This window comes from Lissotriton helveticus, chromosome 5_1 (assembly GCF_964261635.1).
Source record: "Lissotriton helveticus chromosome 5_1, aLisHel1.1, whole genome shotgun sequence".
Classification (NCBI taxonomy): Eukaryota; Metazoa; Chordata; class Amphibia; order Caudata; family Salamandridae; genus Lissotriton; species Lissotriton helveticus.
Genome location: NC_136065.1, coordinates 336,682,036 through 336,707,075, shown reverse-complemented (window position 1 = coordinate 336,707,075; position 25,040 = coordinate 336,682,036). Strand labels below are relative to the sequence as shown.

Sequence of the window (25,040 nt, the reverse complement as noted above, 5' to 3'; positions counted from 1 at the left end):
GGTTATCTCTAGGATTGAATATGGCTGCACCACCTTAGCTGGCCTACCAAAAACATCCACAGCCCCACTAAAAGCCTGCCTCAACGCCGCGGCAAGACTTATCACCGGATCTAGGAAATATGATCATATATCCCCTCACTTGAAAGCTTTAAACTGGCTACCTTACGAAGCCAGAATCCAAATGAAGATAGCTTGTATCACACATAAAGCGCTCCACTACAACACCCCTGGATACCTAGCCAAGAAAATTCAGCTGTCTGGAGGTAACCGACCAACTAGAAGCGCTGAGGAGTTACTATTACGACCAGCCATTTTCAGAAAGAAAAAAACCTATGACAGAGCATTCTCAGGAGCAGCACCCAGAATCTGGAACTCACTCCCTCCAACCATTCGGAAGATCAAAAATGTGGCAACGTTCAAGCGGGAAGTGAAGAACTTTCTGATGAACAAATACAATAAATAGAGAAGAACATTGATCACTGCCCTGAACTCTTGCTGCTTTACTTCAGAACATTATGACATCAGGAAGGCGAAGAACAATCAATACTATAAAGATTTGTTAATTCTAGGTTATGAAACGGTCCTAAACTTACCTCCAAACGTTATCTTTAAATGACCTTATAACAGCCTCCCTCAGGGACTTATAACTATCTACCTCACCTATGTGTATATACTTTACTTTTGATACAATTGGAGCTGCAACTCATTTTTATCAACACTGGCACATGTGTCAAGAATGATTGCATTTCATCTACCTCATATCTATGATTCTTTTTACTGTCAATATATATGTTATGCTTTTCACCTACTCTATGTTAAGCGCTCTGATACCCACGGGTCTTGTTCGCGCTATACAAAACTCTATAATAAATAAATAAATAAATAAATAAATGTATATGTTCTTCCATTGTGGCCTCTTTATAAAGCAGCACCCAGAGAGGGGTCTGGCCTGCCTGACTAGGCATACCCCTGGATAGATTAAGGCATTTTGCACATCTGTGGCTCAGGGAGCTCTGTGTACATGTGTGTGATGTGTGTCTCTCCAGTATACCATACCCGAGTTCTCAGACTGTTCTCTAGAAAATTAGGACTATGGCTATTATCCCAGCGTCTTAGTCAATTTTCTCATGGTACTCCACATTCCTGGGAGATTGTGTCCATCCTTGGCACAGCTTGGCAAGCCACCACTTGGATATCTTTTTTTATCATACCTACTTTCACGAATATCATACAAGTCAATAAACTGCATCTTTTGAGAGGGAGGTTGTTACGTGTAGCACACCCTGCAAGATTAATCACTTTTAGGTGCTTGGATTGAATTTAGGGTGTGAACTCAGTGCTTAGAAATGGCCTCCTCCTTTGAGTGGGACAGTAAAATAAATTGAAAGCGAGCATTTTGTAAAGGTAGGGGCTCAAAAACAAAACAATTTATAAAAAGGTTACTGCTCAAAAAAGGCAGTACAAGTTGGAAGAGCGGCTTGTGAAGCCAAACTGAAGTAGATTCTTCAGTTAGAGAAATTAACAAGGCTTAAGTTGGGAAGGCAGATTTTTTCTCAATACTTTAGATATGCACAGCTGCTATTTGTTTTGAAATAATAATACATTTACCTATGTAGTTAAAACAAAGGAAACAATAGTTCCACAAAACCAAATACATTAAATACTTAGGACAAAAATGAAAAACAAAGCCACTAAGGACACTTCTAAATAAGAACTTTACGAAGTAGGGACGTCATAGTGATGAAAAACCATCAAACATATATAGAAGTCAAATGGATTATTCACAAAACTAGATACACATGCGCTCAAAACGACTGACGTTTTATGATTGCATCTATGTAGTTGGCACTACAAACACCGATGTTGGACAGGACTAAATTAAAAGCAGTAACATAAATCGAGGAGCAGGGACGAGAAGATAGTGCACAAAGGTAATACAGAAACCCGTTCCTTGGAGTAATCATGGAATACATTCTCGAGTGACATCAGCCAAGAGGACAAAGGAGGCAAGCGAACGCTTGAGCTGCATTCGTGGGTTTCTGAAGGTAGAACCAAGCCTTATATTGAGTACTAGGGTAGGAGAAGAAGCTGCATGAACAATGAAGTAGCATAATAGAGTTTGAGGGTGGTAGGGCAGTGTTGGCTTGATAGGAGAAGGGAATGAGCCCTACAGACTGCTGCTGCCACCTCAAGAGGGGACATGGTGGATGGTTAGTTAAAGAAACTAGGCTACTGAGGGGTTGGAACACTTGTGACTTGCTATATACACAATCCCTTCAGCAGTGATTTTAGGAATGACCAGTGATGGGAAACGTATTTGGGTCGGGATGCTGAAATTATGATTGCAAATACAAAACAGTTAGTAATCATATCACTCAGTGGCTTAAAGTATCAGAACAACATGCAGCAATCTCCCATCCCTCGATCTAGCTACACTGTGGGGAGCTTGACGTGGGACTGAGATGGTTAAACAGGCAACAAGAGCATAAATCAAGGTTGTTGTCAAGGAATTAAGAGGCAGTGAGATTGATCTAGTATAAGGTGCCACCTAAGTCCTACTTGCAAATGACAAATCCAGATCTTGGCAGAGTGGTAAGTGATGTGTTGTGGACTGGGCAAGTGGCAGAGGGAAACGGGTGTTAATAACATTGATGGAAGAGCTCTGCCTTTAGCTGTCAAAATTAATTTCCAGGGGGAGGAGCCTAGCTCGCGACCGAGATGGCCGCGCTTTAGCTCGGCTCCGTTCGCCCGCCTGTGTTTTTCACATTTATCCTGCATTTATCCTGCCCCGGGAAGCCCTCCTTGCTGTGTGGTACTATTCCGACGCTCTGCAGGCACTTACCACTTGTTCCAGTTGTCCTGGCTGCTGTGGGTCCGGTGCAGTGCCCCCGACCGTTCCCGGGACTCGAGAGCGGACTGGCCTGGTTCTTCGTCCCGGCTCCTGGGCCGGATGCAGCCTGCGGGCTTGCCCTTCGGAGCGCGCTGGAGGTGATTGGAGGGCCGCTGTTCGTGTGAGCCGGAGGTTCCTGGCTGAGAGACTCCTGTGTGGCAGCAGCCTGGGATGGTGACGCTGCCCTTCATTATTGGGGTTCCTCGTGTGTTCAGCTTCCTCCCCCTTTGTTCTCCGGTCCGGCCATTTTGTTCTTTGCCGCCCGGACTCGGAGAACGGGACTGGCGACATTGGGGGGCCGGCGAATCCCCTTCTTCTGGTGGCCCCCCTACCTGTCCGGGGTGTTCTTCTGCCTGTCGGCGGGACTTCTTCTGCTTGACTGCCGCCCCGGCGGAGGTTGTTGGCCGCGCGGCCTGTGCGGGCTCTTAAGATGGCGACCAACCCCAATTGTTTGGGCCGGGCCCGGACGAGCACTGGGGGCCCGCCGCAAGGCCCGGGTGTCGGATACTGTAAATGTTTTCCTGCACTTAAGGGGATCTTGAACATCCTGCTATCCTGGCGGCTCTCGGTGGCCGCGCCACTCCTGGCTCTGGAGACGGTTCCTCACTGCGGGCCTCCCGGGCCCCCGCGACCGGATGAGGCATTGATATCGCGGGGTGTGGCTGGTACTCTCCTGGCGGCCTCTGACCTGGCTGCCGCCCCGGAGGTGCGCAACCTGACGGCGCCTTCTCCTCCTGTGCTGCCTCCTCTGCCCTTGGCCCGGGAGCTGGATTTTGTTTTGCCGGACTTTCATGATTCTCCTGGTCCCTCTCAATCACCACTGCCCGATGACGTCTCCTGTGCCGGCCCGGATGGGACGGTTTTTCTGGATATATCCTTGGAACTGTACCTGCATCGTTTGCTACATTCTGTGATTTTCCTGGATCTTCCGTGCTTTTCTTCCTGTGACTTTTTAGGACTGCCGTTGGACTCTCCTGCTGCCTGCCTTCTGTTCTTTCTGGCAGGGTCCTCGTTGGATCGGACCCTTACTGCTTTGGATAAAAAGGGTCAGGGCTGATGAAACCTGGCTCTTATATGCGGTAGCTCATGAACGGTTTGGATGATCTTTGTGTCCTGATATGGTTCTGTGTAACTGGTTAGTGCTCCTGGACTTTGGCCTGATACTCTTTGGCTTCCCGAGGACTTGGACCTTTAACCCGGGCGGGTGGATGGGTGCGTTTACTCCTGTCTTTGGCCCTCCCCCGTGTGTATGTTTGTATGTCTTTACTCCCTTCTTTCCTTCCCTTCCTCCCCCCCCCCCCCTTTTTTGTCTTTTAATTCTAACTTTCCTTGCTCTACTAAATTTCGGGTTCTATTTAGGGCGACAGGCACGCTGCGGGGGGGTAGGCCGTAGCCTTCTGCAGGGGTGCAGGGTGGGCTTAGGGGTGGGTGGGGGGGGTCTGTTTGTGTCGGGGGGTCTTTTTCCCCCCTTAGTTTCCCTTTTTGTTCTATGGCTCTTGTGTATTCACTTTTTCGGGACTCTGTCACCTCGTATCTCCCCCGGGGGTTTTCTGTCCTTCTTCCGGTGTGTGGCTGATTGTGGTTCGCTGCCTCTTCTGGTATCGTGTTTCTGTTCCATCGCATGCCGGTTTTTTTGTCCTGTTTTTCCCCCTGGGGGTGCATGGTCTGGCGGGTGTTCCTTTTGTTGTCCTGTTCTCCCTCCTTCCCTTCCTCCTTTATGGAGGTGCCCTTTTTCCGTTGGGGTGCGTATTGCTTAGTCTTTGTGCTGGGGCTTTTTGAATACGTCTTCTTTGTTCGGGTAGGGGCGGAGGTGGGTGAGCGCGATTGATTGTTGCCACTGTTGTTGTTTGATGATCTGATTCTGTTTTTGTCCTTTGCTAGATTTGATTATATGGCTTCATTTTCTTACGTTGTGTTTATAAAATGGCGGCTTGCCGCGGTCCCTCCCTTGTATTCTCATATACGGCCCGTTATTCCTTTGGTCCCCTCCCCGCGCTAGAAAACTTAACCTTTATTATCCTGCTCTTGCTGAACGCTCGATTGTTTCATTGCTTCACCAGTGCTCCTGATGTTATATCCTGTGCAGATCTTCTTTTTGTATGCTGGTTATTTGACCATTTTGTTTCTGGCCAGCCCGTGGGGTTGTAGGCCAGTATTTGTGAGCTTCCATTGTTCAATAAAGGTTTTCAAAAAAAAAAAAAAAAAAAAAAAAAAATTTAATTTCCAGGTTTTCGGCAAAGGTGGGACAGAGACTGGTGCTGACATTGTGCTGTAAACTATTTAGTGAAGGTTGAATCATCAGTGTTCACCGTAACAAAAAAAAAGCTGCCTCAATCAGGGAAAACAATTCTCAGTTTCAATCATGTAAAACTCATTAAAATCTTCGGATCATGGTAATTAAACAAATGCCCCATAGCTACCTTGTTTGAGCTTTTTGGTGATGGTGACCTGACACTTGATGCACTTTTTCATCCGCCGGGAACATTCTGGAAAAGGCAAAGATGCTAAGTCAGGCAGAGAGTTCTACAAGTTAACACTAAAACAGCTTACTAAAAACATACACAGATGGAAAGTATGTACCTTCTACTCATACAAAATGACGTCTCCTTGATTGTAGTTGAAAAAAAGTCAAAGAAAATACATTTATGGTTCTAAGGAAGAGCACAATGATGCGTTTAAGTGGATAGGGATTTTGTCGACTAAGGTCCAGGTTCTTAAAGTATTTAATCTTTCAGTTTGGTGACACACAATAATACGGTAGATTACATGAACAATGATTGCATGCGGGAAGAGAAGAGCCGAAATGCAAGAAATATTGCAGTTCCAAACTTATTTAGACCACCAGGCACACAGATGCTCCGTTACTAAAGAATCTTATAGTAGCGATTATTAAGGAATCACTAATAAGGACTCGCAAATTGGGATTCATGTAGGAATCACAATTTTATTTGCGATTCCTACAGCTTCCTTATTTGCGATTAGCAAATTGCTAATCGCAAATAAGGAATGACTCCCCATAGGAATGAATGGGAATCGCAAATAAGGATGCGATTTCAAGGGTGCCAGGGGTGTCCAAAGGACACGCTGTAGCACCCCTGAAATGTAAATGTAGACTGATGTTGCGCACACACATGTCCAAAGGACATGTGTGTGTGTAACATACCACTTAGAAAAATGTATTAAAGTGCATTTTTCTACGTTTTCGCTATTTACCACGAAGTCAGACTTCGCGGTAAATAACGGCCAAAAATAGCGATTTTGCAATTTTTAAAAGGTTCATGAATAGCATTTAAGGAATCTCAAATTGAGATTCCTTAAATGCGATCGCAATTTGATAAATTGCAATTATTTGCAATTTTTCAAATTGCGAGTTCATGAACCATTGATGAATCTCAAATGCCATTTTTGCGGGCGCAAACGGCCGAATTTTGCGATTTGCACCATTTGCGCTTGCAAAAATGCTTGATGAATCTACCTGAAAGTTTCTGTTGGAGGCAATTAAGGAGGTTATTAGAAAGATCTCGTTGGCACAAGGCTCGAGAATTCATCAGGGTTCTGTTCGAGGTGAATGAGAGGTGGTGGTGCAATCTTTTGGGGACTGAGGAGCTGAAGAGAGCAGAGGTGGGAGTGGATGAGAAAATGAAAGAAGAAAGATGCACCTAGTTCTGACAGAAAACTCAGGACAGAAAAATAGTCCCTTTAACAATAGTTTTGAAGCATGATATCTGCTATAGATTAACCAATGCCATCTAGTGGCTGGATCTGGAGTTTTACATTGTTTGTTTGAGCATTATTAATGGACATGTTTGCTTTCAAACGCCCCTTTGACGTTCACCCAAAAACCTTTTATACCCAAGCGTCAGTGTAGTCTTACATTTTTATGAAAGTGTGTAGTATAACCTTTCAAGCTCCCGGATAGATGTGCCGGGTCACACGTGAGCTACCAAGAGAGAGAAATCTATTGCTGTAGCTAAGTAATGTTTCTTTTGCAGACTGGTTCTATTAAACATGTATGTGTTGTGCAAAGATTTCCATATGGTATAGTCTCTCTCCTTGTGGCGGTGGTGGATTTGAGTCTGAAGTGGGCTTACTCTTAAAGAGATCTTAACCAAAATCCATTTAACCTATTCACCTAGCCTGGAGGGTATTTAGTACAATAAAATCCCACTAATGTCTGCGCTGATTCATGTAGCTTTACAACTATCCAGCTTGATGTTTCCAAAGTACACAGCTGAGGCTACTTTGCCTGTATAGGAGTTTTGTGGGTGCCATATCGGTTTATATTCTCTATACATTGCACTCTTCATTTGACATTTCCCTTATTTTTGTGAGTGATTGGCACTTGCGAGTTTGATTAAATGATCTAAACTGTTGTTTGTTTTGTGTGAAATCAACTTAATACTATACTGGTGCTCTTTTGCCCTCAAAAGTTTGTGACTTTCAATTTCCGATCAATGCAAAAAGATGAAATTCCTGTAGGAATCTTTTTTATTTTCAGAGCATCTCCTTATGTTAAATTAATTACTTGGATGAAGTTTTACAAATTGGCTCAAAAGGTACCCTATTTCGCTTGGTAAGTAATAAAGGAGGTTCCCATTTTGTGGCAGGTATCTAAGGTAGCGGAAAGAGGCTCTCTAAATGCTCTAAGAAAATTCATAGTAGTCACTGAAAAGAAAGATCTCTCATGGAAGAGGTGTGGCGCAGCGGCCAGGGCGGCTGACTCCGGAACATGGGGCTCACGGTTCGAATCCCCATGCACAGGCGGCAGGTTAGCCCAGCACCATGCGACTCTGGGCAATAGCTCGCTTAATGTTCCCGACGGCCACCAACACCTTGAGACGCTCAGGGTTGATTAGTTTGAGCTTTACAAATAATAAGTTATTATTATGTTGTGAGCTGCCTATTTTAAAAGAACATTCTAATCAATACTGCCTCGATTGTCCACTGTATCTTATTTTGATTTCATGTATATACATAGTTTTATGTAGCACAGAATAGGCATTTCAGGTGTCAGAGCACTAACAACGTTCATGAATTTAACATGGATATGGAAGATATCCGTCACACGACCAAAAGAGTAGAGACTGAAACAAAGATTTTGAATCTTCTTGCTGTAGATCCCACGATCTGGTCATTCAATGTGATATGTGGAGCATGAGTATTACTGAATGATCTATTGAACCAATGATCTTTTGTTGTGTCTATGTTTGAAATCTGATACATAGTACAGTGAAGCCACTTGGCCGGTTTTTATATATTGTCACTATCCTATACCTACACCACCTTGCACAATATCACTTCCCTCCCTTCCAGGGGCACTACCAATATTTTGTGATTTTGTATTTAAACTGATGATAATTAGCATATACCTACATTGTGAATAAACAACAATGCAGGCTGATTGAGTTTCCTTATTATTATTCAATTGTTTAAAATTGTTGCTTATTACTGGGACCGTAGATCCCATGTAGCACATGTGGCAGAACAGCGTGCTCTTGTTGGTCCTTAGCGTAACCATGAATGCACAAACGTTCTGATGACAGCTGTAAGTGAAAAACTCTAGGACCGTAAATCCTCATGCTTACTGATCCATGTGAAACCATATGCACAAGTTACTACTTGTGTAACGATATATCTGTAAGAGACATTAGTTAGTGATAGATTCCTTACCTTAGAATATCCCCAGGCGTCAGACTGGATCCGGAAAATTTTGCATAGCAATACCCCTGCGCGCCAGCAGGCGTCGTCCGCTTGCCATCGACGACGTCATTCCGTGTTCAGACGCCATTCGTGATCCATCATGCACCGACGGCTGAGTTTGTCCGCCCTGGCGTTCAGAGAACCTGCCAGGTGTTGAACCACCAGGGTCATGCCCTGATGTTCCAGCCACTGCCAGAGGCGCAGAGCCTCCTGGCATAGGGTCCACGACCCCACCCCGCACTGTTTGTTGCAGTACCACATGGCGGTGGTGTTGTCCGTGAACACCCGCACTACACTCCCCCTGACAGAGGGGAGGAATGCCTTCAGTGCAAGTCGGATCGCCCGCAGCTCCAGAAGGTTGATGTGGAGCTGGGACTCAGCCAGAGACCAGAGGCCTCTGATCTCCGCCTCTCCCATGTGGCCCCCCCAGCCCTGGAGGGCGCGTCCGTCACAACTACGTGCTCCGGTTGGGGTAGGGAGAGGGATCTGCCACTGACCCAATCGCGGTCTGTGAGCCACCACTGCAACTGTCTTGCAGTGCCCTCCGAGATCAAGACATGGTCGGACAAGTTGGCCTGGTGCTGGGCCCATTGAAACTTCAGGTCCCACTGCAGAGCCTGCATCCTCCACCGGGCGTGATGCACCAGAAGGATGCAGGAGGCCATCAGCCCCAGAAGGCGCAGCGTCAACCTGACCGAGACTCGGGATAAAGGCTGAAAGATCGGAATCAGAGCCTGAATATCCCGAACCCGCTGTTCGGGAGGATAAACCCGAAACTGCGCAGAGTCTAGAACTGCTCCGATGAAGAGGAGCTTCTGAGAGGGACACAGGTGTGACTTCGGCACTTTGATGGAGAACCCCAGCAGGTGCAGGAGATCGGCCGTAGTCTGGAGGTGGCTGACGACTGTCTTGGGCGAGCCCGCCTTCAACAACCAGTCGTCGAGGTAGGGGAAGACTGACACCCTTAACCTGCGCAGATGAGCTGCGACCACCGCCATCACTTTCGTGAACACCCATGGGGCGCTGGTAAGGCCGAAGGGGAGCACGGTAAACTGAAAGTGCTTGTGGCCTACCGTGAACCGCAGGTAACGCCGGTGGGCCGGCAGGACAGGGGATGTGAAAATAAGCGTCCTGCAAGTCCCACGCTACCATCCAGTCTCCGGGGTCCATGGCAGCTAAGACCTGAGCCAAAGTCAGCATCTTGAACTTCTCCTTCCGGAGGAAGCCGTTGACGTTCCGTAGGTCCAAGATAGGGCGTAGGCCCCCTTTGCCCTTCTTGGGTACCAGGAAGTAGTGGGAGTAACAACCACACCCTACGTCTGGCCCAGGAACGCGCTCGACGGCCCCCTTGGCCAAGAGGGCCGTGACTTCCTCTTGCAGAAGTTGCAAGTGATCCCCCGACACACGGTGGAATTGAGGTGGCATGGCTGGAGGGGTCGCCTCGAAGGGGAGGGAATAGCCCCTTCAGACGATTTGCACCCACCTGTACGACGTGACAGTGCGCCAGTGGAAGAGGTGATGGCGAAACCTGCCCCCCACTGGCGTCACATGGGCCTGAAAGCACGGACTAGGAGGGTTTCGAGGCGGGTGCTGCAGGGAAGGTGTGGACTAGCCTCGCCGTTGTCCCCGACCACCGCCACGGCGGTTTCCACCGCGCTGTGTAGCATTCTGCGGTGCGTGGCTGGCAGCACGTGTGGGAGCGCCCCTTCCTTGGCCACGAAAGGAGCGAAAGGCACCCGTTTGCTGGCGTGGGGCCGAGAGGCCCAAGGACTTGGCCGTAGCCCTGGAGTCCTTAAAACGCTCAAGCGCATGGCCTGCCTTGTCGCCAAAGAGGTGACGGCCATCAAACGGCATGTCTAGAAGTGTGGCCTGGACATCGGCCGAAAAGTTGGCAGACCTCAACCAGGCGGGGCGTCGAACCGCCACCGTCGTTGCCATCGCTCTGCCCAGTGAGTCCGTGGTATCCAGCCCACACCGGATGGAATAGCGCGCTGCATCTCGACCCTCCGCAAGGGCTTGGGCGAGTTTAGCCCGGGCCTCCTCCGGACATTGAGGCAGCACGTCCGCGACCGTGTCCCACAGGGTGTGAGTGTAGCGGCCCAAGATGCATGCGGTATTGACTGACCGCAGTCCCAAACTCAGGGACGAGAATGAATATGCTACTTACCAGTATGCATCTGTTCTTGGCATGTAGGGCTGCTAACATTCATATCTTAGCATTAGATCGCCGCCTAGTGTTGGGTCCGGATGATCGCACATTGTTGTCCTGGAAGAGTCTTCGAAGTATCCTGAGATAGGTGGCTCCTCCCCTGGACTACAGTGCGCATGGGCATCGGCTCCATCCCCAGATTGTTTTTCGCCATTGTGGCAGAAGATGGAGTGAAAAGTGTAAAGGATGTCCATGCTAATAAGTGAATACAATAGTATATCTGCAGCTGCGACAGGCACCGGGGAGGAGGGTGGGCGATATGAATGTTAGCAGCCCTACATGCCAAGAACAGATGCATACTGGTAAGTAGCATATTCAGTTCGAGGCATGTGGGCTGCTAAATTCATATCTTAGCATAGAATACATAGCAGTCCCTCCATTAGCGGCGGTTGCCCGTGCCAGCTGCAGAAACCTGAAAGAGTGTCTTGAGAACAGCCTGTCCTACAGCAGCTTGCTGCTTGGAATGTACGTCAACACAGTAGTGTTTTGTAAAGGTATGTGGTGTAACCCACGTGGCTGCTCTGCAAATATCCTCTAAAGGAATGTTCCCTAGGAAAGCCATGGATGCCCCCAGTTTGCGTGTGGAGTGCGCCCTTGGGGGTATCGTTAAAGTGCGCTTGGCCTTTTGATAACATATTTGGATGCACTTAACAATCCACCTGGCTATTCCTGCTTTGGAAATAGGGTTGCCTTTGTGTTGTGGTGCGAAGGCAACAAAAAGTTGTTTTGTCTTTCTAAAGGGTTGTGTCCTGTCCATGTAGTACATCAACGCCCTCCGTACGTCTAACGTATGGAGCATTCTTTCCGCCACCGTTTGTGGGTTTTGGAAGAATGCCGGTAAGTCAATAGTTTGGTTGAGATGAAACTGTGACACCACCTTCGGAAGGAATTTGGGGTTAGTACGTAGCACTACCCTATTTGGATGAATCTGAATGAATGGCTCTTGGATTGTGAGCGCTTGCAGCTCACTAACACGCCGTAGCGACGTGATAGCGATTAGGAAAGCTACTTTCCACGTTAGGAACTGGAGTTCACACGAGTGCAGTGGCTCAAAAGGTGGTCCCATTAGTCTGGTGAGGACCACATTGAGGTTCCACACCGGAGCTGGTGGTGTTCTTGGGGGAATGACTCGCTTCAGACCTTTAAGGAAAGCCTTAATGGCAGGCACTCTGAAGACAGAGAGATGCTGCCGGTTCTGAAGATAAGCCGCTATGGCGGATAGATGTATCCGAATGGAAGTGTACGCTAGATTGCACTTGTAAAGATGCAACAGATAGCAAATGATGTTAGGGATAGATGCATCTAGCGGGTTGATGTCATTGGCTGTACAGTAAATGACAAAACGCTTCCATTTCGCAGCATAGCATGCTCTGGTAGTTGGCTTCCTAGCCTCCTTGATGATGTCCATGCATTCCGGAGGTAGGTTAAGGTAGCCAAACTCTAGGACTTCAGGAGCCAGATTGCCAGGTTGAGCTGTTGCGGATCTGGATGCTGAATTTCTCCATGGTTCTGCGTCAAAAGACTGGGCGTGAGGCGCAGTCTTAAATGCGGCACCACTGAGAGTTCGAGGAACGTGGTGTACCATGCTTGGCGCGCCCACGTTGGAGCAACTAGGATGAGAGTCATCGCGTGCTGCCTTAGCTTTCTCGCGACCAGCGGTATCAGAGGGGCTGGTGGAAAAGCGTACGCAAATTTGCCTGACCAGTTCATCCATATCGCATTGCCCTGCGACTGTGGGTGAGGGAACCTGGCGGCAAAGTGTTGGCATTTTGCGTTTTCTTTTGTGGCAAACAGGTCTATCTCCGGATGACCCCACTGCTGGAAGTACGGGTGGAGTACAGATGGGTGTAACTCCCACTCGTGCATTTGATGGCTGTATCTGCTGAGCAGATCCGCCATCTGATTGTCCTTGCCCGGGAGGTGTTCCGCCATGAGGAAAATGTTCCTCTGAATGGCCCACTTCCACATGCCCTGAGCCAGATGAGACAGCTGTGGCGAGTGGGTGCCCCCCTGTTTTTGAATGTAGTACATCGCGGTCATGTTGTCCGTCCGGACTAACACTACCTTGTTGCACAGATGTACAATGAAGGACTTGAGCGCCATAAAGATTGCCATCAGTTCCAGATAGTTGATGTGCATCTTCTGTTGCTGCGTCGTCCATAGTCCCTGCACTGTGTAAGTGAGCAGATGAGCTCCCCATCCCTGGAGCGATGCGTCCGTTGTCAGGATAATTTGTGGCACTGGCTCCTGGAACATTCGGCCCTTGCAAAGGTTGTGTGGAGTCCACCAATGCAGAGAGTCGTATGCCCGACTGGTAACCAACACTAGGTCTGTCAATTGTCCCTGAGCCTGTGTCCACTGATTTGCTAAGCATTCCTGGAGCGGACGCATATGCAACCGTGCGTGAGGGACTATGAAGATGCAGGAGGCCATCATGCCAATCAACTGCATGAACACTCTCGCTGGAAGTGAGTGTTGTGGTCTGAACCTTTGGATTAGAGACTGCATGCTGTCTATCCTGACTTGGTTTGGCTGAGCCATGGCCGTCAGGGTATTGATCGTCGCACCTAGAAACTGCCGGACATGTGCCGGCTGAAGATGCGACTTTGGGTAGTTCAACGAGAAGCCCAGATCGTGAAGGAGGTGAATGGTAGTTGACATGTCCGCGGCGCACTGTTGTTCCGACTTGGCCTGAACGAGCCAGTCGTCTAGGTAGGGGTAGACATGAATGTTCTGCCTCCTGAGGTGCGCTGCTACTGTCGCCAGACACTTGGTAAACACTCTTGGGGCTGTGGTCACTCCGAAGGGTAGGACCTTGAACTGATAATGCTTGCCTTGGATAGTGAATCTGAGGTATTTCCTGTGGGACGGGTGTAGTGGAATGTGGAAATAAGCATCCTTGAGATCTAAGGTTGCTAAGAAGTCCCCTTGGTTTAACAATGGAAGAATTTGTTGCAGTGTAAGCATATGGAAGTGTTCTGATAGTATGTACAGGTTGAGGGGACGTAGATCTAGAATGGGTCTGAGAGATCCGTCCTTCTTTGGAATAAGGAAGTACAGGGAATACACCCCTGTGCCTTCCTCTCCCACCGGCACGAGCTCGATTGCGCCTTTTTGCAGCATCACCACTACTTCCTGCTGCAATAAGTGCAAGTGCTCTGCGGACATAGGCCTTTGCCTTGGCGGGATGTTGGGTGGAGTGGATTTCAACTCTAGGCAATAACCATACTGGACTAGTTGGCGCACCCACCTGTCTGTGGTGATGTTTCTCCAGACGGGCAGGAATTGCTGCAGTCTCCCCCCGACAGGTGTTAAGTGGTCAGGGGGCAGCGACAGAGAGTCACTGTTTGCTTGGGGTAGAGGAGCGGGAGCTGTTGTTTCCTCTGCCGCGACCTCTGTTGCTGTTATTCCTGTAACCTCCCTTGTTCTGTTTTGTGAACGAGGATTGTGCTCCACCTTTTGAGAACTGAGATTGTTGACCCATTTGTCCTCTGGTGACTCCACGTACACCTGAGCGACGAAAATTGCTGGCACGAAACTGTTGTGACTGTAGGGCCCCCATGGACTTAGCAGTTTCTGTGTCTTTTTTTATTTTTTCTAGGGTGGTGTCAACATCTGGACCAAACAGACTATCAGGATTGACTGGCTGATTAAGAATGGTTGTCTGAATATCTGGTTTAAACCCCGAGATGCGGGGCCACGCCTGTCGTCTCAGCATAACGCTAGTGTTGATAGCTCTAGCAGCTGTGTCTGCGGCGTCAAGTGCACACTTGATGGCTGCGTTTGAGATTAGCTTCCCTTCCTCAATAAGCAGTTTGGTGCCTTCTTGGAACTTCGGAGGCAGGTGTTGTATAACCTGTTCTAGGGTGTCGTAATGCGCCCTATCGTAACGTGCTAAGAGTGCTTGTGTATTGGCAATGCGCCAAAAGTTTGCGGCCTGTGCAGCTACTCTTTTGCCCCCTGCCTCTAGCACTTTGGACTCCTTATCCGGGGGAGGAGCTTCACCCGTCGTCTGGGAGTTGGCACGTTTCCTGGCATTGGCGACCACAAGAGAGTCCAGTGGCAACTGTCCCCGAATGTATGCGGGGTCTGCAGGTGCAGGTCTGTACTTCTTTTCAATGCGTGGATTGACCACTCGTGCTCTGGTAGGCTCCTTAAATATATCCCCAGCATGCTTGAGGACTCCTTTAAGCATAGGCAGCGTCTTTACTGTCCTTTCAGAGACTGAAAATGTGTCGAAAAGGAAGTCTTCCTCTATCGGGTCAGCATGCATGTCCACATCATGATTGGCTGCTGCCCTCTCAATTAGCGCATGAAAACCTGCTGAATCCTCAGTTGGGGATGCACGTGCATTAAAAAGCTGCGGGTCCTGCCCCACACTTTGGGTGCCCTGGTCACCAGTGTCATCATATGAATCCGGTTGTGCATCTGGTTCATTGATAGGGAAATTGTATTGCTCGTCCTCATCATACCCCTCACCCGCAGAGTGTTCTGGTGAGGGAGTAGGGCTCCGTCTCGGAGGAGGCTGGATTGGTTCCATGAGGCCTGAAGCGTCAAGGGGCACCCTTTTCTTTTTCAGTGGGATGACATATGAGTCCACTGACTCTGAAGTGATTTTTCTCTTATAGAGGGTCAATTTGCCTGTGTCAGCGTCGATGAAATGCTCTGAATCATCCTCTGATTAGAGTACCCGACGTGGAAGTGGGCCAGCCGGTGAAGAAACCGTCTTCTTCGGTGCCGATTTGGTGGAAAAGGCTTTCGGCGCCTCCTTTGGCGGCAAAATAAAGAGAAGTTTGCCAGAAGGCTTTGCTGGATTGTCCTTTTGCGCCTGCGGCGATGATATCGGAGCCGACGGAGCAGAGGCCTTCTCCCTGATTCTCTGTAGTGATTCGGCGATGAGGGACGTCTCACTCCCAGTGGGTTTTGGCGCCGACGAGGATGTTTTGACCTTTCCCTCGGATCCGACGTCTTTGTGGGCCTTGTGCGCTTTCGACGCGGATCCCGCTGTCACCGACCCCGAGTCCTGGGACCGGTGCGCAGACGTGCCAGTCTTCGATCCGTGCGCCTGCGTAGCCTCCGTGGAGCCGGCTTTGGCGTGCTTGGACGGCGGCGCCGCTGTCGACCCGTGCCGACCATCTTTCTTAGAGGACCCCTCCTCTGGCGTCGATTTTGATTGTGCAGCAGCGGAATCGACGGACTTCTTCGACTTCTGCGGACCGGAGGTCGACGGAGTCGATGGAGTAGCGGGTACAGTCGTTTTCGCCGGCACGGCAGCCATCTTAGGGACACTCGAGTCCTTAAGTTTCGGTTTCGTTTTCGGGTCGGCCATCTTAGATGTAGTCGATCCCGATGCTTTCGGTTTCGGTACAGTCTGCTCAGCAAGTAAGTCCGTGGCCGGGCCAGAAGGCGGGGCTGTGGCTTGCGGCATTGGGTCTTGGGTAAGGCCTACAGGCGATCCCGTGACCCGGTCGGTATCCTCGAAACCTTCGGGGCAGAGCTCGTCCCCTGAGCTATCCGCCGCGGCCCCATAAATCTCTTCGTCGTCTCCTACCTCGTCGACGTATTCAAGGCCTTGACCCACGACTCCGTCGTCGTCTACCGGATCCGCCTCGACCTCCGTCTCGGGTGGGGAGATTTGAAGATGATGACCCTGGTCCTCTTCATCTTGGTCGCCGAAGATGTTTTCCGGATCCGGGGCCGCTTGTCTAGCTTCCATGCGCACCGCGCGCCGAAGCTTGAGAGTCTTCTTAGACCGGAACTGTGCACAGGCTTTGCACTTGCCGTCGTCGTGGTCAGGCGAAAGGCATTTGTTACAGACGGGGTGTAGATCGATGTGTGGGTACTTGGACCCACAGAGCGGGCAGTACTTAAACGGGCTCCGCTCCATGTTCAGAAAAGTTTTGCAGTCGTGTCGCGATGAGAAGGCCTCAAAGTCCGAAGAGCGAAAGAAAACTCCGCTTATTCCGGCTCCAAGAGACGGAAGACTCGAGACCGTGCGCAGACAATACCGACGCAAAAAAAACGAGGCCTTTTGGCCGCTAAAAGTTAGTTTTTCTCGGTTTCGACAGAAAGACGTCGAGACCACATCCGAACCCAATGGCGGAAAAAAACAATCTGGGGATGGAGCCGATGCCCATGCGCACTGTAGTCCAGGGGAGGAGCCACCTATCTCAGGATACTTCGAAGACTCTTCCAGGACAACAATGTGCGATCATCCGGACCCAACACTAGGCGGCGATCTAATGCTAAGATATGAATTTAGCAGCCCACATGCCTCGAACCACTTTCTTCCCGAATTGCTCGTACCACTTGGATTCCCGATCTGGCGGAGCCGTCGGGAATGCGGTCTGGGAAGTGGAGGCCTGGGTGACCAGGCTCTCGGGGATGGGATGGGTGGACAAAAAGCAAGGGTCGCCCGGGGCCGGGCGGAAGCGTCTGGCCACGTTCCTATCCACAGGCTGACCTGTAGCGGGCTTGGACCAAGTGCCCACAAGAACGTCACACAAGGCCTTATTAAACGGCAGCAGAGGCTCAGTGGAGCATGCCTGCGGTTTAAGGACCTCAGTGAGGAGGTTAGTCCTCACGGCCATGACGGGGAGCGTCAGGCCCAAGGCCTTGGCCGCCCGCGTCAACACTACACTGTAGGCAGCCCCCTCCTCCGTAGCCATGGTGGGGGGGAGACAAATCCAGTGTCTGGCGAAGTGTCAATTCAACTGGCCTCCCCAAGCTCATATGTCCAGTCCTGTTGAGACTGGCACTCCTGTGCCAGAGGGTCCACAGACCCCTCCCAATCACCCTCATCACCCATCTCCTGTAGTTCAGGGTCAACAGATGGGGCCAGTTCGTGGAAATAGAAATCTCCATAAGACGTCGAGAGCGGCGAAGCTCCGGCGCCGGAACCGAATCGAGGGCAGGATCGGGGGCGGCGCCGGGGGCGACACCCGCAGGGCCGGCGCTGGTGAGATCTTGAGGTCGACCGGCGACGACCCAGATCCGGAACCAGTGAGGGCCTGTGGCGCCGGGACCAAAGTCGCCGGCGGCGCCGGGGCCGGAGCACCAGATGGCGCCGGAGTCGAAGCAACCGACCCGCTAGGCCCTCCAGGCGGGACCAGTGGGCCTGGAGGCGCCACGGAACCCAGCGGAGGAGGGAGGGACCTCATGGCCACGAGGTACCGCTCGACCTTCTCTGGCGTCGCACCGTGCCCATGGACCAGAAGGTGTCGGGCAGGTGGCGACGTGCGCGACTCCGTCGGAGCCGCGTGGGTGGTGTCACCCGAACCCCCGGCCGCGTAGTGCAAGCGTCGGGGTGGGTCAGAAGAACGATGATGTCTCTCCGACTTCTCATGCCTCTTACCTGAGGACCTGGATCCTGAAGACTAATGCCTACTCTCGGAGCTACGAGGGCTCCGACCCCGCGACCGGTCGCTCGACCTCCTGTGGGACCGGGACCTGGAGCGGCGCGGGGCCGACTGCAGGTGCGGTCGTCGTGGTCGAGGCCTAGACACTGAAGACACCGGCAATAGGGCTCGATAACCGACATCAGTCGGCTGCACTTGGAACAGGGTTTGAACCCGGGCATCCCTACCGGCACCGTAGGAGTCGAACACTCGAGTAGAGAAATGATCAAAAAGTTTCGTCAGAAAATGACTAAGGGGTAGAGCTTCTCCGGATCTGCGCTAGCTGGCGCGGAAAAAATAAGAACTAACATCAGCGCGCGAGGGCGGCGTCTAAGTACTCCGACAACGTCATTCCGGCGCTAACGACGCCAACGATGGACGCGAAGCCGCGGACGACGCCTGCCGGCGCGTATGGGTATTGCTACGCAAAATTTTCCGGATCCAGTCTGACGGCTGGGGATATTCTAAGGTAAGGAATCTATCACTAACGTGTCTCTTTCAGATATAGCAGACAAGAAAAAAAAGTTCTCAAAGTTGAGAACACAAGTCTGAATCTCGTGCACTAGCAGAGCACCATATTAGAGACGATCAGTCATTCAGTTAAAAGGTTTCACAAGCAAAATCTTTTTCTCCATAACCAGAATTCTTGTAGTGCACAGTTCCCTTCTGGTATTTTGGGACCGCAAGCTGGCATTTCTTGTGTTGATTGATGACACTGTATGGCAAGTTTGAACAAGGGCTGCCAGGGCTAGGAAAGTCTGCACTGCTGCACCATTAGAAGTGCTTCTGAAAACGAAGTGCAAACTTTGAGAACATTAGAAACCACATTTTTGAGCTTTCTGATAGATGGAGAATTTCCTCTTAAATTTTAAGCTTATGTAAAGGTCAAGAGGGCAGCAAGCGCGCCCCAGGGCCCAAGTTTGAGTATCACTGTCTTTCCTCAAGGGCGTTTACCGGACAATGCGTAGCAGATCTTGATGCAGACGGCTATCCGCCACACCAAGGTCCTCTTTTGCACAGCCTTCTCCTTCTTCGTTCTAGAAAAACACCCCAGAGTTTATTGTCGACTTGATGCATTCTGATAAAAATTCAAAGCCATTTTTGGGGTCCAACTGATGGACCTTCGACTCCTTAAAAAGGTGTGGGAAGCAAGCAAACGGGTATAGTGACTGATTGCCAAACGTGGATAGGAGTCACAACCACTGGGAGGACCGCTCAAGTCTTCAGCACCAATTTGTCTGGAAAGAAGGTAGTGTAGGACAAGTTAATTTATGTGCCTACCGTGGACTTGTGCGACTAGTTGACATAAATAAATACAATAAGGAAGACAGTTTTCAGGGTCAAGAGAAGCAGCAAGCAACTGTGCTAGGCTTAAAGCGCGTACACAATAGAAATGTCAAGTACATGCTAAGGACCCACAAACGATTATTTTTTATTTATTTATTTTGAGAGTTTTATACAGCGCGAACAAGATCTTTGCAGATATCAGAGCGCTTTACAAGTAAAAATACAAAGTAGAAATACAAAGTAATAAAGCGTATATACAAAGTAATATATGAGGTAGTTAGGTACAAGGTGCTAGTTACATAGGTAGGTCAAAGGACATGAGGTAGGTTACAGGTGTGGTAGTGTAGGTACACTGAGAGTAGACAAACAATTGCGTCAATAGCATAAAGTGCGATACCAAGGAGCATATAATTGCTTAAGCGTGTTTAGAGTATTTAGAGTTTAAAGGTGGGCCAAGTTGAGGTGGTTGTGTGCAGGATGTATAGTCCCACAGGTGCGACAGTAGAAGGGATGTAAAGATCGTTGAGGTGGAGAGGGTAAAGTGTGCAAAGTCAGCCAGGTGCGTCAACACTATAACAATATACATAATCAACCAGGTGCAACGAGCATTATAACAAAATACAAAGAGTGAGCGTATACAATTACGTAATTCGATAATACGGGTGGTACAATAGGCCAAGGTCGGACAGGCCTTACAGAGCAGATTTATGAGTGATACGGATTAATAGGTCATGTGTATTTTGCCATGAGGATCGCTTTAACTTCTTTCTTAAAGATTGTATTGGAGGAGATGAGTCTTGTTTCAGGAGGGAGTGAGTTCCAGATCCTGGGTGCCATTCCTGAAAAGGAACGTTTATACGTTTTTTCCTTCCGAAATCTTCGAGGTTTCAGCAAAAGATTGTTTGTGCTCCTAGTAGTTCGGGAGCCACCCGAAATTGTCAACTTTTGAGTGAGGTAGGCGGGTGAATTCAGATGCACAGCCTTGTGTGTCATGCATGCGATTTTCAGTTGAATTCTGGCTTCAAAAGGTAGCCAGTTCAGTGATTTAAAGTCCGGGGAGATATGCGAGTGTTTTTTTGAGCCTGTGACTAGTCTCGCTGCGGCGTTAAGGGACGCTCTTAGGGGTGCCGTTGTAGTTAGGGGGAGCCCGCAGAGGGCGGTGCTCCCGTATTCTATGTGCGGGATGACTATAGATTGAACTGCAGTTTGGAAGTCTTTGGCAGGAAGGAAAGGTTTAAGTTTTCTCAGGGTATTGATTTGGAAGTTCGCTCCTTTGGTTGCCTTGCTGATGTGCTGCTGCATGTTGAGATTGGTGTCAAGTGTTATGCCTAAAGATTTTGCTGAGTCTACTACGATGGGCTGTACATTTAGAGCCGTTAATTGCTTAAGCCATGTTTGAGCCGTGGATATTTTAGCGGGAGGTGAGATCAGGAGGAACTCGGTCTTCAGAGCATTGAGTTTGAGGTGATTCTCAGCAAGCCAGGATTGGGTGTTTCTGATCGTGGTGTTCAGCAGCAGGATGTCCTTGGGAGATTGTATTTTGAGATAAAGTTGGGTGTCGTCGGCATACATGTGAAAGGGCACATTAGAAGCCTGTAACAACGTAGTGAGAGGTTCCATAACTAGGTTGAACAGTGTTGGGGAGAGGGAGGATCCTTGAGGGACGCCTAGCGATACAGGTACCGGAGAGGACAGCAGGTTGTTGCTTTTGATTCTTTGTGTCCGGTTGTGTAGAAATGAGGTGAGGAACATGCATTTCGAGCCTTTAAAGAGCCACATCACATGTGGTGATTTCAAAAAGGTTAGCTGGTCTCGTGAACGCAGAATGTCCTAAAGGGGCAACAAATAATCTTTTATAGTGCTCCCTGCAAGGCTTTACAGGCTATATAAAGCGCACACAAAAGAACGTCAGATGGTTCGGATTTTAATGGGTCAGTGTTTCAGGCACCAAGTCAGGCAAAACAAATTCCCCAGCGCTCTTCATAAATGAAGTTCATGGAAGGGTGTCTAGCAGCAAGGATGACATCAACCATTTTAGTCAGTAACCTAAATGCAGTTGATTGCTGCTGCTCAATCTCGACAGGTGGAGATGTAGGTTCAGATGAAGGACACTGCCCTGCTGCTGAGATGGGAGATTCTCCCCGAAGTGTCAGACTGATCGGAGAGTAGATACTCATGGTTGGGAGTTCAGGGTACCATACCCTCCTGGCCTGCCCTGAGCAATTAGGATGACTTGGGCATGGTCATTCTTCAATTTCTTCAGAACTTGGGGCAGGAGAGATAGTGGTGAGAAGGCATACGCGTGCTCCAGTTCAGCAGGAATGCATCTCCTAACAAGTTCTCTTACAGAAACTCAATGCACAAAATGGTTGACACCGCACCTTATTGACCATGACAAATAGATTTAGGCAAGACTCCCCACACTGATGGAATATGCCCAGCGACACCTCAGGATGCAGCTGTCATTCGTGATTTGCCAGACGACGTCTGCTCAGCTGGTTTGCTCTGGCATTGAAAGACCCTGCCAAGATGTACTGCTGCTCTACACACCTCCACAGAACTAAAGCTCTTTGCACAGCACCCAGGACCCCACTCTGCCCTACTTTTTGCAGTACCACATGGCGGTGTTGTTGTCCGTGCGAACCTGCACCTGCCTCCCCCGTCCACTTACAGGGAAACATGTGGGGCAAAGAGAATAGCTTATAACTCCAGTAGATTGAGGTGGAGCGGATTTTCCACTGGAGCTCAGAGGTCTCTGCTATCCACCTCCCAAAGATGACTCCCCCATTATCCTAACTAAGTTGCAATGTATCCATCACAACTGTGAGCTCTGAGTATGGAAGGGAGAACAGTCTGTGTCAGGACAATCTGGGATAGGTCAGCGCCTACCCAGATCTGTTTCTCCCAAGATCTGAAGTGAGTCGGAGAGGCAGCCTTCCTGCTTAGTCCATTGGTATCTAGGTATCACTGCAAGGTCCGCGTGTGCCACCTGCCATTGCTGACAAGGAGGATGCACAAGGCCTTGAGACCAAGAAGTCTCCGAGCTATCCACACCAAGACCATGGACCAATTCTGAAACATCGGGATGACTGCCTGAAAGTGGAGAAGTGTGGCTCAATGGTTAGAGCGGCAGACCCTGATGCAGAGGTCTAGCCCGGGACCTGGGTTCAATTCCCGCCTCGGCGGGTCTTGGGCTCAATTTCCTCGGACCTGATAATTCTCGCCTCGGTGCCTATTCTAATAATGGGTCTCACTCTGCAACTCTGGGCAATAGCTTGCTTAATTTCCACAATGGCCCCAACAACGCTAGGATGCCTCGCTTCACCTTGGGGGTGCCCAGGAGTGGGCACTTCACAGGGAAAAGCCAGGAAGGGTTCCACAGCGGTATGCGTACAAGCGCTGAGATACTCTCATGGGTCGATTTGTGCACTATACAAGTACTACTACATTTACAAAGTCCCATACACCTGCAGTGGAGGAAAGGTCTTCAACTCCACTGTCCACGAGTGTTGGTCATCTCAATTAATGTAAGCCACTGCGAGGGAGTCAGGTGTGACTATCCTTGACAGATGACATGAGATATTCTGTCTCATAAAGTTCATCTGGAAGTGTCTATTTCGATGACATTCTGCACAGTATAGATTCTACTTCCACGTTGATGCCTGATAATCCCACTGAGTCCACTCGTCACCAGCATTACTTGTACACATGGCCAGTATCATTAATTTCTTTTAATTCAAATTAAAATCAGGAAACAACCATACATTCGGGACCATTCAATCCATGACTAGAAATGGAACCTTTACAAGAGTCAAACACATACAGGGAATGTTAAAGTAAAAAAGATTCCATTCAATATAAGTGCAAGAAGCAAGTAACTGCATAACACTTATCCGAAGATTTTGAGCATGATGTTAAGTGGTAAAGGACTTGGAGTGAGAAAGGGATATGTGTGATGTATGTGACTACTTCCAACGGTCAGTGAAATGCAGCTTCACTTCTTGGTGCCGGATCGCCTTTAGGTGCATGGGGGTACATTGGTCAGACGACAGAGTCGTGACTGCAGCCCAAGCATCAAAAGACACAGGATGTCGGGGTCCGCGACCGAAATCCTACTTGCAGCAGTTTTAGCATGGATTAAAGCCTGTAGTTCTTAGGAGGAGGGAGGGGGGCTGGGGACAGCACGCACACAAAAACACAATTTGGGAATGTCGAAGATCAACAAAAGATGGGAAGCACTGAGAGAAACGAACTGGCATCAGCATGTTGCGGTGGCGCTTAAATGCGACTAAGCTGTGTCACTTCCAGGGTGCTGCAAAGCGACAACGCCACACACCAGCGAATGGGGACACTACTGAAATAATTCTCCATATCCAGTGTGAAGTCTGGGGGCTATTCCAAAAGTGAGGAATCTGTGGTTAGAAGTATCAGAAACAAATTTTTCGACTAGACTACCATTAACACATAGTTTGAAGCTACACTAAGATCCAAAAGTTATATGTTTGATAATAAAACAAATGAAACATTTTTCAATCCAAAACCTCAAAAATCAGGGCCAGTGAAGAGCAAACCTAGGATGCTCATTAGTTTACTAACTTATAGTCAGACTGACAGTGCCATTCTCTTCACCCACTGACTAGCAAAGGATGTGCACATACCTTCACACACGAGACTATGCTGGCACGGCAAGAAGTGGATGAGCAGGGTGAGCTCGGAGCACACCAGGCACTCCGTAGGGTTTGTCGGACTGATCGGCATACTGAGGTTTGTCATGGTATTTGGAGTAGTGTGAACACGCCGGAGATTGCAGCTCACGCCAGAACCTTCCATCGGAACCTGCTGCTGTTCCCTGGAATTGTAGAAAAGATAATTTTTACTTCAAGAATAAACATAATTGTTTTATGTGGGGGGTAGAGCACATTGCTTGTTAAAAATTCTTAACTCACTGTCATGCTTTGCAAGGCTACAACACATAATACTGAATATCATAGGAATTAAAAATATCAGCAATGAAGTAAATCCAAACGTTATCTTCTTCATCAACATTGCAGCCCCCCCTTCTACGATATTGCAAACCTATCTCTCTTTACTGACATCACTATCCCTCAGTTCCCTTCAGTAACATCGGTTTTAGAGTGATCACAGTCTTTTAGATTCTTTTAGTGCCATTCCAATTCACAATTTGTTTTAGGGATATGGCAAAACCCTTTAGTCTATTGTGACATGAAACTCTCCCCACCTTTTGACCATCACAATACCACTCATTCCTTTGGCGACATCACAATTGCCCTTCTTTTCAGGTATTCTGTGCTGATGTTAAACTATGAATCGGAATTATAACCAGCCATGGGTGTTCTTGGACCAGAGACTGCAGGGAGGCTACTAATGACTTCAAAGGAATATACTGGTGGCATGCACATGAGGTGAGCATCTGTGGGACAGACTTGATAAGGCTACTTAAATTAAGACTATGTGTTGCTGCACAGCACCCACACACATACACTAGTTCAATATACATTGGTATTGAGTAATCAGAACAAAAGAAAACAAAGACACC

The 25,040-nt window shown here is 49.0% G+C and overlaps 1 protein-coding gene across 10 annotated transcripts in view; it reads right to left on the bottom strand.

Moving 5' to 3' along the window:
- MIB2 (MIB E3 ubiquitin protein ligase 2) overlaps positions 1-25,040 on the bottom strand; it is a 312,619-nt gene that overhangs the window by 8,363 nt on the left and 279,216 nt on the right. For all 10 annotated transcript variants that reach the window (XM_078642419.1, XM_078642424.1, XM_078642421.1 and 7 more), the window contains 2 exons: positions 24,142-24,332; positions 5,311-5,376 (listed from right to left, as the gene is read on the bottom strand). In XM_078642419.1, the coding sequence (XP_078498545.1) occupies positions 5,311-5,376; positions 24,142-24,332 (257 nt within the window). The remainder of the gene's footprint in view (positions 1-5,310; positions 5,377-24,141; positions 24,333-25,040) is intronic.